At 51.4% G+C, this 19,076-nt stretch overlaps 1 protein-coding gene across 1 annotated transcript; it reads right to left on the bottom strand.

Moving 5' to 3' along the window:
* Window positions 1-240: 240 nt before the first annotated feature.
* LOC131571826 (olfactory receptor 14J1-like) lies at window positions 241-1,173 on the bottom strand. The gene has a single exon (XM_058824593.1). The coding sequence runs from the start codon at window positions 1,171-1,173 to the stop codon at window positions 241-243; it is 933 nt and encodes a 310-aa protein (XP_058680576.1).
* Window positions 1,174-19,076: the final 17,903 nt, after the last annotated feature.

Genomic DNA, 19,076 nt, shown 5'->3' with positions numbered 1-19,076 from the left:
CTGCTGGGAGATCCTTTATTTCCTTTAAAGCCACTGAGAGCACCACCCATCATTGACACAGTCTGTGTCCATAAAGAAAGGTGGAGAGGAACAAAATGAGAAATGGCACAAACATTGACATTTATTTGTGGACAATATGAAAAAAAGTAAAACAACGAAAATCAACCCTCCAAATGAAACACTCAAGAAGTATCGAAGACAACTTTTATTACAAGTGATTTGCAGAAATTACTCAGCAGTTTAATGATTCTGAAAGCATCCAATCATCAGTCTCCTCACAGAAGCCTTTAGGTCCTGGCTCCTCAGGCTGTAGATGAGGGGGTTCAGGGCTGGAGGCACCACTGAGTACAGAACTGAAAGGGCCAGATCCAGGGATGGAGAGGACATGGAGGAGGGCTTCAGGTATGTAAAAAATGAAGTGCTGATGAACAGGGTGACCACAGCCAGGTGAGGGAGGCAGGTGGAAAAGGCTTTGTGCCTTCCCTGCTCAGTGGGGATCCTCACCACAGCCCTGAAGATCTGCCCATAGGAGAAAACCATGAACACAAAACAACCAAATATCGAACAGGCACTACCTGCAATGAGTCCAACCTCCCTCTGGTAGGATTTGGAGCAGGAGAGTTTGAGGATATGGGGAACTTCACAGAAGAACTGGCCCAGGGCATTGCCATGGCACAAGGCCAGGGAAAATGTATTGGCTGTGTGCAGCAGAGCATTGAGAAAGCCACTGGCCCAGGCAGCTGCTGCCATGTGGGCACAAGCTCTGCTGCCCAGGAGGGTCCCGTAGTGCAGGGGTTTGCAGATGGACATGTAGCGGTCGTAGCACATGATGGTCAGGAGAAAATACTCTGCTGAAATGAAGAAGAGAAAGAAAAAGAGCTGTGCAGCACATCCAGTGTAGGAGATGTTGCTGGTGTCCCAGAGGGAATTGTGCATGGCTTTGGGGACAGTGGTGCAGATGGAGCCCAGGTCAGCGAGGGCCAGGTTGAGCAGGAAGAAGAACATGGGCGTGTGCAGGTGGTGGCTGCAGGCTACGGCGCTGATGATGAGGCCGTTGCCCAGGAGGGCAGCCAGGGAGATGCCCAGCAAGAGGCAGAAGTGCAGGAGCTGCAGCTGCCGCGTGTCTGCAAATGCCAGCAGGAGGAATTGCCTGATGGAGCTGCTGTTGGACATTTGCTGTGCCTTTGCATGGGGATCTGTAAAAAAAGTATTCATGGAATAGTTGTGTTTGGAGAGGACTTTAAATATCCCAGCACAGCCTGGGGGCACTTTCCCCCCACTGCCTGCCCAGGGCTCTGCTGCCTGGAGCTGTCCCTGCCAGCAGCTGCTTCCCTGTGCCCAGGGCTGGGCCCTGCCAGTGCTGCCAGAGCCCAGCCCAGCCCTGGGGGCTCAGCTCTGCCCTGCAGACCCCTCCCAGCTCTGGCACTGCCCAGGGGCAGCTCTGGCTCTGCAGGCTCTGATGGCAATGTTATATGATCCCTGAGGAGGCTGGAAAATGAACACTGATGCTGCCTGTGAGGGGGCCTCTGCTGATCTCTGTAACAGCCCAGTTTATTCACTTCTAAGAGAATTTTTTTTTTTTTTTAATTTTTCTCAGCCTTTACAGAGAGATGAATATCTGTGGGCAGTTTCCCACCCAGGCAACCCAGAGCAGTAGATTCAAAAAGCAGGTTTTCCCCTTTATGCAACCCCTGCCTTGCTCTGCTCCCTGTACAATCTACTTGGAAATGTCATGCAGTTAAATGCCATGCTGGGAGCAGTCCTGAACAATGCAGCATCCTCCCCACACAAGGAGAACACTTCCAAGCCTTACCAGCTGTCTCCTCCCACCCAGATCTTGTTCTCCAGTGCTGGGAGCAGCTGCCAGGGCTGGCTGAGAGCGTTCCCTGGCAGGCAGCAGAGTCCCTGTCCCAGCACAGCGCCCTGGGCTGCAGGACCCTGCTCTGCAGGACAGCCCTGGGCACCCCTGGCTGCTCTGCACAAGAGACAATCAGAGAATGTACTCACAGGTTCTGCAGGCATTGGGATGTTCCAGCTTTAGGAGATGGCTCCAGGAGCTGCAGCTGCATTGTCCTGCAGCCAGAGGTTCCTGTGCCAAAGGATGGCAGTGATTCTGCCCCAGGCACTTCTCAGCACCTTCCCAGCCCTGACTGATTGAAGCTCTCTGGGCCTCTGTGCTGTGCCCAGCGTGGCTGCAGGCAGTGCCCCAGCCCTGCTGGCCTGGCAGAAGAGCTGCTTATAAGGAGAAATGTGCTTTAGAAGCTCTTCTTGGTTACCAGGAGTTGCGTCTGTGCCAGCAGCCCAGCACAGCTCAGCAGCACAGACACAGCACAAGGACATTAATGAGCCTCTGGGGCTTTGTGCTGAGGCCCTGAACAGCAGTCCCTGAGAGGGAGCTGAAGAAACCTCTCCAGAACTCCAAGTCAGAATGCAACTCCAATGTTTCTTGACTTTTAATGAGTCCCATTGAGGGACACAACTGAGAAAGTGTCCCCAGGCCCCAGGCAGAGCAGAGAACTGGAGGCAGTGATGACAGGTGGGGACAAAGAGAAGCCAAGTCTTGGTGCCCTGGGGCACAGCAGGGTCTGTGCCTCCAAGGGCTGTGAGGAGACACCTTGTCCTGAGGCCTTGGGGCCTCCTGGCACAGCCCCAGCCAGGCTGGGCACTGTCAGCCCCTTGTCCTGCCCTCAGCATCCCCCCCTAGCCCACATCCCAGTGGCCTCAAGGATCTGCTGGAAGGAGTCCCTAGAGAGTCTTGCTCAACAATGGCCCTGGGGGCTCCCTAATGTTCCCAGGGAGTGCAGGTTTTTCAAAAGACTTTGGCATTTGCCTTTGGCTTGGAGTCTCTGAGAGGCCTGTGCAATCATGGCCTCCAATTATCTGCAGTAATTATTCCCTGGAGAGGCTTTGTCTTTTGCAGCATTCAGTGGGACTCATTAACACTTCAGGGTGCTTCAGTCATTTTAAGGTACTTGGTGTTTGCCATTTGATACAGACTCTGTGAGAAAGACTGTGCAGTCACAGCCTCCAATTACCTGCTTTAATTAGTCCCTGGAGAGGCTTTATCATAATGAGAGTCCATGGGGTTATTAATGCTTCAAGATACTTCAGTTATTTTAAGGTATTTGTTGTTTTCCTTTTCATACAAACTCTATGATAAATTTGTGCAATGATGGCCCCAATTATCTGCTTTAATGAGTCCCTTGAGAGCTTTGTACTGACACTCAGTCGAGCTCAATAATGCTTTGAGGTACTCAAGGTTTTTAAGGTACTTTGGGTTATCCTTTCCACACTGAATCTCTGAGAAGTTTTTTTGCCTCCCTGGCCTCCAATTCTCTTCTCCAAGGAGTTCATGAGGAGCCTGCGTTGGGGATGGACCTCAGTGAGACCTATCCATGCCTTGAGACACTTTGGGTGTTTCCTCTGACTTTGACTCCTGGAAAGGTTTGTGCAATATCCTCTCAGGCCCTCAGGTTTGAGGGCTCGGCTCCAAATGCACCACGGGGCTCATTAGGATCAAGCAAGTCCTGACAAACCATGGCTCTGCCTTGATTTCCCTCAGCTCTGGAGCAGTTAATCAGAAAAGTTTCTGTAGTGATTTTGGTTTGCCAATTTCAGATTTCTTGGAGAATGCAGCAATTATTGTGGTGGGTTCAGTATTGGCTAATTACCAGTGCACTCACTAGAATATCGTTACTCATTTCCTGCTGTGGGATAGAATTAGAGGAAAGGCAAGGTAGGCTCAAAACTTTCAAAGGGTATAAATAAAACTTTACATATTAATTAGACAAAACCAGTAATAAGTGTCAGAACAAAACTTTCCGAACACTTCTCCTCTCCCTACAACCCTTTCTTCCTTACCGACAATGTAAACAGACAAAACCTAAAATTTTCAGTCACTTTGCCACCTCTAGAATAGTCTATCCATAGTTCACTTAGGGAGAGGAGTCTCTCTTTCATGCTATGGAGATTTCTCCATAAGAAAACAGTTCTCTCGTGGCTCTTAATTCCCATGAATAGCAGTCACCCATACACATCGGCAGTTCTGAGGTTCCTCCCATTTTTTCACAGGTTTTCTCACAGCTGTGTTGATGGGCCATGTCAACCTATGGTTTATTAGTTTAAAGATGAGCCGTTATGAGCAAAGGTTCTCTTCATCAATTTCTGAAATATCCTTATCTCTGAATACAGAGATTTTCTTCTTCTCTCCCTGAGAGCACAAGGTCTCATCATTCTTCTGTCTTTCTCTGTTCAAACTTCTTATGGGATCACAGATACTTGAACATTTGCTTACTTTAGCATGGAGGTTTTTGCGGAACAATTCATCTCCCCGTACTTTTCAATGCATTATAAGGAAAAAGAGAGTCTGGTGTATCAATTACATCCTTCTCCATGGCTTTATAAGAGGATTTCAGGCCTAAGATCAAGGCATCTCCTCATCCCTCCCATCTGGGACTCAACTTCTCTACTGACCTCGGTGTCTTCATGTTGCTCCTCTGTGTGCCTGCATGTGACATTCACGTTTTCTGCAAAAATCCCTACACCCAGGGATTTTTCTCCTGGGAAGCTGAGAAGCCTCAGAGAAAAAGGAAAACAATAATTATCTCATTTGCTTCTTATGTGTTTTGCTCCTTTGGAACATGGTTGGAGATTTTTTACCAAGGGGTTGTTTCATTGGTTTCTGCTGTGAGTTTTTTTGACTCAATGGCTAATTGGGGCCAAGCTGTGTCAAGACTCTGGAAACAGTCATGAGTTTACATTATTATCTTTTTAGCCCTCCCTAAGTACCCTTGCTGTATTCTTTGGTATAGTATAGTATTCTTTAATATAATATAGTATCATAAAATTATAAATTAGTCTTCTAAGAACATGGAGTCAGATTCATCATTCCTTCCTTCATTTGGGGGGAATGCAAATATAATACCTGCACTTTGTCCTTTTCTCTCAGGGGAGGATGGAAGCACTGAAAGAGTTCATATCTCACCCGAGGCCTGCAGATGGTTCCGTGACCCCAGCCAGGCTTAGCAGTGCCCAGATGTGTACAACTGCAGCCATGGCCCAGCCCGGCCTCGGCCCCGCGGCCTCCTCTACCCTGCCCAGCAGCCGATGGGGCCTGGAGGGGTCCCTGGGAAGGGCCCAGCCCCACGGCAGGAGCCACCCGGCCCTGTTGGAACCCTGGATGCTGAGAATTTTAAACTTTCTCTGACTCACAAGAGAACACTGCATTTGACCTGAGGCTGTGGAGAAGACTTCAAAAATTGATTAATAGCATTGGGATTACAGGTGTGTAGTTGGTTAGAAATGTATAATATCACAGGAAAAACTTAGAGTTTAGAATATAGTAATAAATATGAAGCAAGTTGGAGGTTCTAGGGTGGCGACAGGTTGTTCTTCTTTATCTTCTTCTTCATCCTTCTTCATGGGTTTGGATGGTATTTTGTCATTGGACAGAAAAGTCCACACTGCAGGCTTCAAGGGATCAGTTATTGGGTTAAAGGGAAAATAACTTAGATGTCATTTCTTAATTGGACAGTTTATCTTTAAAATATCTTGTAACAAGAGATAGTGTACCTTGCTAGTTAGTTTTGGGCCTTGCTAATGAAAGACTGCAGAACTCACGTTTGTGAGACTGTAACATTGATAAGAAACAATAAACAACTGAGTCTGAACACGAACTATTGTCTCAAGTGCCTTCAATCCCGAGCCCAACAGATGTAGAAAAACCAAGCAGAGAGCCCACACGGCCTGCCCTGGCTGAGATGGGGAGATGGGCTGGCCTTGTTACCTCTTTGCCAGCCAGAAGGGAAAGAGACCCTCCCAGGCTTTTTCACCTTTCAAATGTGTCTTCACAAAGGTGCGTACAGTTTTCTTACTGGTTTAATAGACTGTCAATTCTCACAGCTAATTACTGATTGTTTTTTTGCAAGACATGGAGGAAACTGCTAGCAGGTTCTCTTAGAACATCACTTCCATGATGCAAAACCATCACAACAGCACAGAGCACAAAGCTCCTTTGTCCATGTGTAGTGGTCATGTGTCCAAGGGCTCCAAACCCATCCTTGGGAGATCTCTGGGCCCTCTCCAAGGTGTTTTCAAATGAAAACATTCAGCTCATAGTCTAAGAAAATCACCAGAGGACAGGGCCAGCCTGACCTGTCTGTCCTGGCTACTTTTGTCTGGGAGCAATCCTTGGATATATGGAATTTGGGAGGCCAAATTCTAATTTTGGCCATGGCCCCTGGACATGAAATCTGGTTCTTTTCCATAGGAGGGAATGAACAGAGGCCCACTGTTTCAGGAGTGGATGAAAGGTGACCACTGGAAGCCAAGGCCAGCTAGAGCTGGCAGGTTTTGTTCAGAGAGGTACCCTTGCATAAAGGAATTGTTTTAGAAAGAGTACCAATTTTGGCACTGGGCATCTGAAAAGAGGGACAGTTCTTTCCCATAGCAAGGAAACCACAGAGCCCCAGGATCCAGGAGCTGATGAGAGGCAGCCCTTGACATCCCAGCATCAGCCAGAGATGTCAGGTGGCCCCTGGGGGCCAAGCCAGCCAGAGCTGTTCCATGTTCCCTGGATTCCATGGGGCCCCACAGTGTCCCAATGGTCCCTTGTGTCCCTGAGACCCTGAGGTGTCCTGATGCTCCCTTGGTGACACCAGGCCCTGAAGGGTCACAATGGTCTCCATGGTTCCATCAGGCCCTACAGAGTCATGATGGTCTCTGTGTTCCACAAAACCCCACTGTGTCATGATGGCCCCTTGGTTCCATGGGCTGCAGTGGGGCCACAATGATCCCCATGATTCCATGGGCTCCAGTGGTGCCACAATGATCCCCTTGGTTCCATGGGCTCCAGTGGTGCCACAATGATCCCCATGATTCCATGGGCTCCAGTGGTGCCACAAGGATCCCCTTGGTTCCATGTGGTCCCCACAGTGTCCCAGGGATCTCCATGGGAAGGAAAGAACCCAGCCCCAATGTTGCAGGGGGCATCCACCAGAGGCCAAGGCCAGCCAGCCTTGACAGTACAGGCAGATTTTTCCTGGGACCAACCCTTGAATATACAGAATTTCAGAGGTGGAATCCCAATTTCAGACATGGACACTGGAGGAGAAGGATGGTTCTTTTCCATAGGAAGGAAAGCACAGAACACTGGTGGTGTTTCAGGGGCAGATGAATGGGGGCCATCAGAGGCCTAAGTCAGCCAGACCTCTCTGTCCTGGCAGCTTTTGTCTGAAAGCAACCCTCGGATAATAGGGAATTTGGGAGGTGGAACCCCAATTTTGACCATTTCTGCCTAGATAAGAAGGACAGTTCTTTCCCATAGGAAGGAAAGCACAGAGCCTCAGTGTTTCAGAGGCACATGAGTGCCAGCCATCAGGAAGCCAAGGCCAGCCAGACTTGTCAATCCTGGCAGCTTTTATCTGGGAGCTATCCTTGGATATAGGGAATTCTAGAGACAGTTGCCCAATTTTGGCCATGGGTGCCTGGTTGAGATGGATGGTTTTCTCCCATAGGAAAGAAAAACACATGGTCCAAGGGTTTCAAAGGCAGATGAGAGGTGGCCCCCAGGTAGCCAAGGCAGCCAGATCTGTCTGTCCTGGCAGATTTCATCTGGGAACAATCTTTGCATGTAAGGAAATTTGGAGGAGGAATCTCAGTTTTGGCCATAGGCCCCTGGAGGGAATCAGGACAGTTCTCTCCCATAGGAAGGAGAGCCCAGAGTCCCAGTGCTTCAGGGGCAGATGAGAAGCAGCTTGACATGCCAAGATCAGCCAGACCTGTCCAGCAGCCCCCGGGAGGCCAAACCAGCAACACCTGCTCCCTGTCCCCTTGGTTCCATGGGGCCCCACAGTGTCCCAATGGTCTCCTTGATTCCAGGAGTCCCTGCAGTGTCACAGTTTTCTCCTTTCTTCTGGAGTGTCACTGGCCCCTTGGCTTCCCTGAACCTTTGCAATGTCCCCATGGCCCCTCAGCTCCCCACAGCCCCTCTGTGTCACAACGGCTCCTTGGTTCCATGGGCCTGACAGCTTCATCCTTGGCCCTTGGTTCCACAGGGGGTCTGAGTTTGACAATGGTCCCCCTGATTCCGTGAGGCACCAGAGTGTCACAATGGTCTCTTTTCTCCCATGAGGTTCCATAGTGCCACCATGGTGTCCTTGGATCTGCATTGTCACAGTGGCCCCTTGGTTCCATGAGTTTCTGGACTGTCAGCAATGGTTTCTTTGCTCCAGAGGGGCCTTGATGTGTCACAACGGCTCCGTGGTTGGGGTTTGTGTCTCACCCACACTGGAACTCCAGCAGTTGGTAGCCATGTGCATTTCTTTCTATAGAGCTTCTGTCTTCCTGTCTCTCTATCTTCTTCTTCTAATGCTCTTGATATGGAACATTTTTGGTACCTCAACAACTGAAGTGATTAAACGTTTCCAGGTGTAATGGACTGAGCTAATGAAGCTACTGACATTGTGTTTTATGTTGAATTGGATGTTTTATTAAATCTTTTTCCAAAGTTTCTTGATTTTCTGTACATTGCCAGTAAAATTTTGTGTCATTTTGACCTCTTCATAATATATGGTTGGTGTTTTCTACTGTGCACCAAACTCCAGTAAAGGAACCCTTGGTTACTGTGAGAAATGACTGCCGACTTTCAAAATTTTAAAAGGTTTATTCAACCTTAACAAAAATGACAACAAAAGGACTAAATAAGGAAGAACAGGCCTGGGAGCTTCCCTCGTGGCTGCCTACCACGTGCCAGGCTCATCCTCAAGATGGACCCTTCACCTTTTATACCCCAGGGAATTGCATCAGCCAGCCCTGGCCCCTCCCACAGTCTGTCAGTCAACTCTTCTTTGCTGTTATTGGTGGACTCTGCTTTCCTGCAGCTTGATTGGAGGGTCAGGTGCTGTCATGCCACGCTCCCTTCCCTAGGAACAAGTTTTTGTACTCGCCTTCTTTCCACCTGTCCTGGATGGCTCAGGCTGTCTGATGGTAACAATAGGGGGGAAAGGGGACTGTGGGGAGAACAGAGGACATCTAAACAACAGACTGCAATAACATAATCACACATCAATAAAGCTTCTCTTCGTATTCACACAGTATTCATCCCTTAATTGTGAGAACCAATCATTGGCCATTATAACATTATTAACCATCTATAACACGAAGGGACCTAAAATCACGGTTAAAAGGCTGGTTCAACCTAAAATTACCCAAAAAGGCCTAAAATCAGCCAAAGGCATCTAAAAACCATCTTAAACCTGCCCAGTTTATCCTAAAATCACCCAAATAGGCCCAAACCCCACCCAAATGGGCCTATACCATTCAAAGGGATGTAAAATCCACCCTCAAACCCACCAGATCTGGCCTAAAATCACCCAAATGGACCTAAATTCTCCAGGACTGAGACCAAACCCAGCAGCAGAACCGGCACCAGCAGCAAGACTGAGACCGACACGGGAACTGAGATTGGCAGTGCTACAGGACCAGCACCGGGACTAGGACCGAGACCCAGACCAGAACCAGCACCAGAACTGGCACTGGGACCAAGACTGGGACCAAACCTGACACTGGGATCAGCACCAGGAGCGCTTTGGAACTGGGACTGGCACTGGCAGCGCTCCAGGACTGGGATCAGGACCGAGACTGGAACCTGGCAACCGCACTGGGACTGTTCTGGGGCCGGGACCAGGACCGAGACCAGGAGCCCTCCAGGACTGAGACCAAGACCGTCACCGGAACCAGCACCGAGACTGGCAGCGCTCTGGGACCGGGACCGAGACTGAGATTGGCACTGGGAGCACTCCGGTACCAAGACCGGCACCAGTAGCAGCACTGGGTCCAGAACTCCTCTGAGACCAAGACTGAGACTGAGACAGGCACCGCTCTGCAATTGAGATTGACACGAGAACCAGAATCAGCACTGGGAGTGCTCCGGGACTGAGACGGAGACCGAGGATGGCACTGGGACTGGGATCAGCGCCAGGATGACTCTGAGACTGGCACTGGGATCAGAAATGGGATTAGCACTGGGATCCCTCCTGAACCTCTGCATTCATTCCAGGGATCTTTGGCTGCACCCTTGGGCAGGATGGGGAGAGACCCCTGGGCAGGGGGGTACCCCCTCAGTTCACACTGATCCGGTGCAGCCATCCCGGTCCATATAGTCCAGTCTGTATTGCAGTGGTGCGGCAGTGGTGTTAGTGTCAATCGCCCAGGCTAGCTGGCCAGCAACCACTAGCAGCACGGGGGGGCACTTGTCCCGATAGCTTGGCTTCGGGAGAGCGCCTCAAGCAGGCACCCAGCGCTATGGGTGTAGGTGCTGCCAGGTGCGGATGAGACCCGGAATCACTGCGATGAACAGGAATAAAGAGCGCTCTCCATTTTGGGGCAAAGTCCGGCTTTAATGGTATCCAGGGAAGCCAACAAAATGAAGAGAGTTTGACGGTTGATACATGTGGTTATAAAGGGAGTGGGTGATAGGGGTGGAACCGGCTCAGAGACCAATGGGAATCCAGGGGGGAAGGGGGTACAAGGGATTGACATACACAGGAGACCAATGGGTCCAGCTAAAAACGGGGGGGGCCCAGTCCCTGGCCCAATCACTTCAAACCCTGGAGAGAAGCTTCTGGAGAAAAGGGAGTGAGCAGGGAGTGACTGGCAGGGCCCTGGTGGGGAGCAGGGGAAAGGATACATTGAGTTGTCAGGATAACGGGGGGAGGAGTACAACTTGATATACTTGGAGCCAGGGGGACCAGAGAGATTGACACTTAACAGGGAGAGGAGGGAGAACCTGGGGAGAACCATTACAATATGTGGGGTAAACAGAGCATTCCAACTTCAAAAAAAGGGAGAATAAATCAAGCAAAGGGAGAGTAAAACAAACACACCACAACATTGTATGATCCCAGTCTCTGCTCCTAATCCTTATGGTCCCTGCCTGTGAAATCCTGGTCCACATGATCCCAGGCTGTACAATCCCAACCCATACAATCCCAACCCATACAATCCCAACCCATACAATCCCAGTCCGCAAGACTGCAGTCTGTGTGGTCCTGATCCATATGGTCCCAGTCTGTGCAGTCCCAGTCTGTGAAATCCCAGTCCACATGATCCCAGTTTGTATAGTCCTGCATGGCACACACTCCAAGGACCTGGAATTCCAGTTCCCAGCCAGGAAAAGATGTTCCTGCCCTTGAAGGCAAAGCTTTTAAGAAGGAGCCAAAAACCAAGTGGAGCAAGATCCTACAGTGACATTTCACTGCCAGCCTTCAGAACTTCACCCATGGCTGTAGTAGCTCCTGCACTGGGAATTAAATGAGGGCAGGGTCTTTGGTGGCAGCTGCCCTGGCTCAAGGGAGGCACGGAGAGAGAAACAGAGCAGACAAAGAGAGGCAGGAGAGAAAGGAGGACACAAACACAATCAGCTGAGAAGGTGGCACTCTGCAAACAGAACTGCAACTGACTCAAAATGAATGGGACGGAAATTAGTAATCCTGAAAGTTTTATTGTGGTAGATAGGGACAGGCAATCGGAAGATCTCGCTACTCCATTCCCTACTAACCATAGATGGTAAAGACAGACCTCCCTCTGACGTAGAAGACCCCCTAGATTATAAAACCCCACAAGATGAGATAATAAAGGCTTTTGGACCATCCACCACATTGGTGTTTGCATGCTCCTTGGCCCGAGCGACCCTGGAGAGTTTGGGTCACCATGACGTTTCCTCAGAACCAGGTCGCCTTGCCTTATACCAGAAGGCAACAACTGGTGCCGACACCTGGGAAGCCGATCAGCGCCCAGGGAACGGGGATTTGCCTGGACAGAGGACGGCGGCTGCACAGCTGGCCTAGTGCAGTTGGAGGGACGCCTCCGGACCAGCGTGGACCATGGAATCCACAGCGAGGGTCGTAAGTCAGGCTCATGAGCAATGGGGAATTAAAGGTGAGCTCAGGAATTCTAATCTTGCTATTGCAAAGCTCCTAGAGCTGGGGATGATCGAACGTCCGGTAAATATATTACACTCGGAAGCGCGGGAGAAGTGCACTGCCGCCTCAGCAGAGGACTCTAAGTCCGCAGGCAGTGGTAAAAGCCTCAAAGCATGTGGGAAAGTAGAAGAGGCCCTACGCAAGATGTTAGAAGAACAGGAGACGCAGAAAGCTGCGCGTACATGTTTATTAGCTACACCAAAGCTGGGGGTGGGGGCCGCGATGCAGACCGCCTCTGAGAGCGATCGGATTGAAGGCAGGAATATGCGGAGGCCAGGTGCGTTCCACCCCTTCCCGAGCCCGAGCCCAGGCCCCCCAGATCCCCCAGGAGACCCCCTGGAACACCCAGGGGACCCCCCGACCCTCCCGTGGAGCCCGCCGGGTCCCAGCCGCCCTGCAGAACCATCCAAAAAATCCGCGGTTTCTCTATCCATCCCTTCCCTGCCGGTCGCCGATCCAGCACAGGAGGCAGAGCAGCGCGCGCGATGCTTCTGGCAGGGACTCATGGAGGAGGCGCGGAGCGAGGCCGGATTGTTGGACCCCGCCGGGATCGGTAAAAACTCGCCCCCGCCATGTGCGTTTAAAAATGGCCCCGAACCACATAGCGAGGGCGGAAGGGAGGAGGCAGGGGGTGGAAACGCAGTCAGCCTGCTTCACAACGCATGCGCGGGCGAGCGGGGAGAAGGGGCGGGCCCCGCGGAGGAGCGTAAAACCAACAAGAGCGCTCTATTCAAATTAGGTCCTTATAGGGTAAGGACCTCCCCCGGCAGGAGGCGGGGGGACCCCAGGGGGAGGGAGCGGCACCACCCCAAAGGGAGGAGCGAGGTCGAAGCCAAACAAAACGGCGCGGAGCGCCGGAAGTGTACCAGCAGTCAGCTTCCGGCTCAGAGTCAAGTAACAGCTGCTCAGACAACTCGGAAGAGCCGACGGAGTCCGGCTAGGACTCGGAAACCGAGAGAGCAGAATTAATGCGGTTTTGAGCGAAACCAAATAAAGCTTTAAACAATATTGGGAAACAATCGCAACACAAACTCACCGATCGGGGAAAAATAAAAGCAGCCTGTGGGGACCGGACACCGGCATCCTCCATGCACGCTTTCCCAGGGGGTGTTGCCGGAGCGCGGGGCAACCAACAAAGGGCATATACCCCAGTTAACCCAAAAGAAGCCAAAGCAATTTCAGAAATAGGGATCAACTCAGCTGTAGTACCCACTCCTGAGGATGACCTTTCTAGTAATAACGATCTGCTCACTTTTGATATTACGCAAATAAGCCGCATGCTTTTTGATTGGGGGGGGCGGATTGTATTTAAGCAGGAATGGCAGGACGACCGCGTTAGCCCAGGCTTCCAGGGAAGGGCAGCAACTCAGCAAGCTGTCCCCAGCCGGCACAGCCTTCCCTGGCAGCACCCTCACTCCAAGCATCCTGGCCTCGGGGAAACGGGACATCCTTTCCATGCTCGGATTTCGGATTACAAATTTATCCTGAGGGCCACTGCCGTACATCCCCTGCTGCCAATCAAATTGACTTGGAAATCATCAGACCCTGTATGGGTTGAGCAGTGGCCCCTGACAGAGCCTCGAGCGGCAGCTTCACTGGAACTGGTCGACCGCGAACTGCAAAAGGGTCACATAGAACCCTCCATCAGCCCATGGAACACCCCTGTATTTGTGATCCCCAAAAGGTCCGGAGAAGGCTATCGTCTCGTCCATGACCTGAGAGGAGTGAACAAGATGATTCGACCCATGGGTCCAGTCCAGACACTGCTACCCACGAACTCAGCCATCCCCGCAGGGCAGCCGTGCGCAGTACTGGATATGAAGGACTGTTTCATTTCAATACCCCCGCACCCTGAGGACAGAGAACAATTCGCTTTTTCTGTGGCGTTTCGGAATGGCAAGCGGCCCAACCTTCGCTTCCAATGGAGAGTGCTTCCACAAGGTCTGGTTGACAGCCCGACCATATGCCAAATCACCATGGACAAAGCACTGATGCCAGTCCGACACTCCTTCCCCACTGCAACCATCATCCAGTACATGGACGACATCCTGGTTGCAGCACCATCGGCAAGCCAAGTAGATGACCTGGTGTCCACAATCACGGAGACACTTCAGGCCAACGGCTTCGAGATCGCAAGCACAAAGATCAAGAGAGGACCCTGCGTGGCCTTCCTGGGAGTAGGAATTGCAAGCTCCTACGTGACACCCCCCGAGATGAAGGTCAACCGAAACGTCAAGACGCTCCACGACGTGCAATGCCTGGTGGGATTGCTGCAGTGGCTTTGCAACATTGTCCTGATTCCTCCTGAGGTCATGGACCCTCTGTACGACCTCCTGAAAGGAAAGAAACCCTGGGAACCCAAGGAGCTGACCCCACAAGCAACGAGCTCCCTCGACTTCATCGAAAACCAGATGTCCACTGGCACACTTGCCAGGTGGAACCCAGCCGTGCCACTGGACCTGTACGTCTACTTTACACCGAAGGGGGGAGTGGGAGCACTGGCCCAAGGATCTTCTGAAAAGGCCTGGCTGATCCAATGGGTGGTCCTCGGAAGACCCGCTCGCGCATTTACCCCAGGAATCGAATGCATCGCCAGCCTCATCATGAAAGGCAGGAAACTCACCTTGAAACACCTAGGGACAGAGCCGACAAGCATCCACCTTCCATTTCGCAAGCAGCTGACCACGGAGTCAGCCACAATATCGGAGTACCTGGCCCTTGCTCTGTCCAGCTTCGGAGGAGAAATCTCCTACTCCTCCAGACCACCCTGGACTAAGCTGCTGACCGTAGTCGACATGGACATGCCACCGAAGGTCAAGGACAGACCGCAGCCGGGACCAACGGTCTTCACAGACGCTTCCTCCACGACTTCAACCGCAGCAACAGTGTGGCAGGCAGGAGAGCAATGGCACTGCGTCAATGCGTGTGACCCCACACTGTCAGTGCAACAACTGGAGGCAGCAGCAGTGGTTTTGGCGTGCGGACTCTTCCAAGACCAACACCTCAACATCGTAACAGACTCTATATTCGTGGCAAGGCTCTGCCTAGCCATGGCAGGACCAGGTGTGTCAACATCAGCAGCAGCCCTAATGCTGGAAGAAGCACTCTCCTCACGACAGGGCACTGTGTCAGTCATCCACATCAACAGCCATGACCCAGTCAAGGGTTACTTCCAGATCGGCAATGACAAAGCGGACGCCGCAGCGAAAGGCATTTGGACCTTGCAAAGAGCTTGTCAACTGCACGAGTCGCTCCACATCGGAGTCAAAGCACTGGCGAAGAGATGCGAAATCTTGACGGCGGACGCAAAACATGTGGTAGCCACCTGCCCTCATTGCCAGAAGTCATCCCTTTGGACCTGCAGGGTCAACCCAAGAGGTCTCAAGCCCTCAGAAATCTGGCAGTCGGACTTCACCTTATGTCAACTGCTGAAGCCCCGAGCATGGCTTGCAGTGACAGTGGACACTTATAGAGGAACGATCATAGCCACACAGCACCCCAAAACTAACTCCAAAGCCACAATTCAGCACTGGCTGACAGCCATGGCCTGGCTTTGTATCCCCAAACAGGTCAAAATGGACAATGGCTCCAATTTCACCTCCAAACCAGTACAGGAATTTGCCTCGAAATGGGGCATCACGTTAGTGCAAAGCATCCCATATAACAGTACCGGGCAGGCCATAGTTGAGAGAGCAAACCAGACCCTGAAAACCAAGCTAAAAGTGTTGGCAAAAGCAGAGGGCTTTGCCAATTCCATTTCCCCAGGAGATCAGGCACGTATGCTGGCAACCGCTTTGCTGGCACTGAATCAATTCCCTAGGGGAGATGAAACAAACAGTCCTGTCCAAAAACACTGGGCCACTCGAACGATAGAAGAAGGCCCACAGGTGGTAATTAGAAATGAGCTAGGCGAGTGGGAACGGGGTTGGAGGCTGATGCTCATGGGGCGAGAGTACGCAGCTGTCAAAAAGGAAGGCAAAATCAGGTGGTGTCCACTTAAGTGAATTAAACCGGACCTTCATAGCGAGCAGAATGACACTGACGAGAATTGCGAGTCTCTGTTTACAGGACCCGCTCGTGGGACGTCCTCGTGACGCGTACATCCCGGTTCCAGACGAAAACGACAGACCACCAAGCCACCAGGCAGAACCCGAGAGACCCGCACGGGTGAGACCCAAGCACCAAGGGTGTTTCTGTGTGATTTTGCTGTTGGGGCTTGTCGCCAGAGGGCAAGCCAGCCCAGACCACTACCCCCATTGGCCCTTCATGTGGGTCATGTGACACCTTAGTACTAGCAAAGTGCTCAAAGAAATCACCACACCAAACACCCCATTCTTCGTGCTCCGCATCACCAACCTGTTTCCAGGACAGCCAAGGGTAAACCCCTATTCCCCACACGTCACACACTCGTACCTATCCTACTGGTGCCCAGCTTCAAACCCTGGGAAAAGCTACTGCAATCACCCAGGGTGGGGATATTGTGGGCACTGGGGCTGCGAAACCATAGTTACAGATGCCAGACCGTTGGGGCCTGGGTGGGATCCACAAAAGCCAGACAAATTCTTACAGTTCACCTGGGCACCCATCGGCTGCAAAACACCCTTCTTCTTTCATGGAAACTTCCATCAAAACCAACATAAAATCCCTAGATTTTGGGCATGCACTGATTACAACATGACGGTCTTGCAGCCAGATCACCCTAGCTGGGCCACAGGCAGAACGTGGACAGTGGTCCTTCAAGGCTCAAAAGAGAGGTTGAACATGCAAATTATCAGGCTCCAACCGTTGGCACCCCGAGCGGTCGGACCCAACAAAGCGATTAAAAGCGTGCCGAAAGGGAGAAACGTAACCTACCCCAAAACCTTACCCACAGGGGTCAGCAATGTCCTGACCGGTCAAGCGGGAAACGCTTCAGATGAGCCGCTTAACCGAGTCAGACTCAGACCCAATCCTTCGTATGTTAGAAGCTACCTTTGTATCCCTGAACGAATCCAACCCTAACCTAACCGAATCCTGCTGGCTTTGTTACGATGTCAAACCCCCTTTTACGAAGGAGTCGCTCTAAACACTCCCTTCAGTTATTCCTCAGCCAACGCCCCTCACCAGTGCAGATGGGATACCCCTCGCAAAGGAATCACCCTGAGTCAAGTCACAGGCCGAGGCAGATGCTTTGGCAATGCAACCCTAGCTAAGCGGGAAGGCAACGTCTGCACCAAAATTGTCAAGCCTAACAGGAAAAACACTAAGTGGGTAGTCCCATCCGCACCTGGGATGTGGGTTTGCCAGCGATCCGGAGTGAGTGCTTGTGCGTTCCTTCCCAAATTCAATGACTCTAATGACTTCTGTGTCCAAGTTCTGGTTGTTCCTAGGGTCCTGTACCACTCAGACGAAGAAATGTACCATCTTCTTGAGGGACCCAGCCGGATCCACAAAAGAGAAATAATGACAGGTATAACTATCGCAATGCTGCTCGGCCTGGGAGCAGCCAGAACGGCCACGGGTGTCTCAGCCCTAGCAACCCAGCACCAAGGACTGTCCCAGCTGCAACAGACCATTGATGAGGACCTGCAAAGGATCGAGAAATCCATCTCCTTTCTAGAGAAGTCGATCTCCTCACTCTCAGAAGTGGTCTTGCAGAACAGGCGAGGCCTGCACCTCCTGTTCATGCATCAAGGGGGCCTGTGTGCCGCCCTGAAAGAGGAGTGCTGTTTCTATGCAGACCACACGGGAGTCGTGAGAGAGTCCATGGCAGAACTCCAGAACCGACTGGCTCAGAGACAGAAAGACAGGGAAGCCCAACAGGGTTGGTACGAGTCCTGGTTCAATCAATCACCTTAGCTAACCACTCTGATTTCTGCCCTGATAGGTCCATTGGCGATGTTGCTTCTAACAGTTACCTTCGGACCATGCCTGCTGAACAAGCTGGTCTCGTTCGTTCAGAGCCGCCTGGAACGGACCAACATCCTGTTCTTAGGCCGACGACAGTTGCTGTGAATTCAACCAGGGAACACTGCCAGTCACAAGATTTTCCAAACTTGTCTGGCAAAAGCTTACTCAGGTTTTCCAAAACCCCTTTCCCTTGTCAAGTTACAACCTTATACCTCATTTTAGCACCTATGTATATGAATACCACATTCATTTGTGAAAAAGGGGGTGGAGATGTGGTAGATAGGGAAAGGTGCTGCGGAAGATCACGCGATGTCACAGGAAGCCAGGACCCCCTGTTCCTCTAAGATAAGAGATTACCCTAGGGGTGTGGCCCCACTAATAGTAGTGCTAGTAACTTTCCATTCCTTACCCAGTACTTTTCCATTCCTTACTAACCATAGATAAGAAGGACAAAACCACCTTTTGATGTAGAGAACCCCCTAGATTATAAAACCCCACGAGAAGAAGTAATAAACGCCTTTTGACCGTCCACCACATTGGTGTCTGCGTGTTGTCATTGGCCCGAGCGACCCTGGAGAGTTTGGGTCACTGTGCTGATCCTTAGAACCAGGTCGCCTTGCCTTGATCCAGAAGGCAACAGAAGAGAAACTTTCTGTGCCTCTGAGTCTCACCAGTTCCTGCCCCCAAAAGGACACAAACATGATGAGTTGTGATTCCCACTCCAGTGGTGGCACCTGGACCTCCCTCCATAGCCAGAGCAGAGCTCCCTTGTCCCACAAAGTCCCTGACAAAGGAGGGATGAAGGAAACAGGAGAGGCTGTGGGGATCAGGGGCAGGGCAAAGCCAGGGAGAACAATGACTTTTGCATTTGATGGAGCTGTGCCTTCCCCTGGCTTTGTTGGCTGACAAGAAATGAACATCCCTCTGTGTCTTGGGCAGCTCCTTCTCCAAGGAAAGCAGGTGGGAGTTGGAGCCAAGGAGCTGAAAGCTGCAGGTGCAGCCTGGGCTGGAGGGAGCTCAGATTTGCACAAGGCTGCTCTGAGGGCCAGGGCTTGGATGGGGGAAATGGTGGGGTGGAGGTAGGGACAGAGTCTGATTGATTGTCAGCCATGAATGGTGTTGATTTTTATATCTTCAAACTGCATGAGGAGGTACTTGGTTTCAATGTCAAGTGGAGATTGCTATTAACAGGAAAAAAACCCCAAA

This window comes from Ammospiza caudacuta, unplaced genomic scaffold (genome assembly GCF_027887145.1).
Source record: "Ammospiza caudacuta isolate bAmmCau1 unplaced genomic scaffold, bAmmCau1.pri scaffold_39, whole genome shotgun sequence".
NCBI lineage: Eukaryota > Metazoa > Chordata > Aves > Passeriformes > Passerellidae > Ammospiza > Ammospiza caudacuta.
This window is presented reverse-complemented; position numbering and strand designations above follow the sequence as displayed.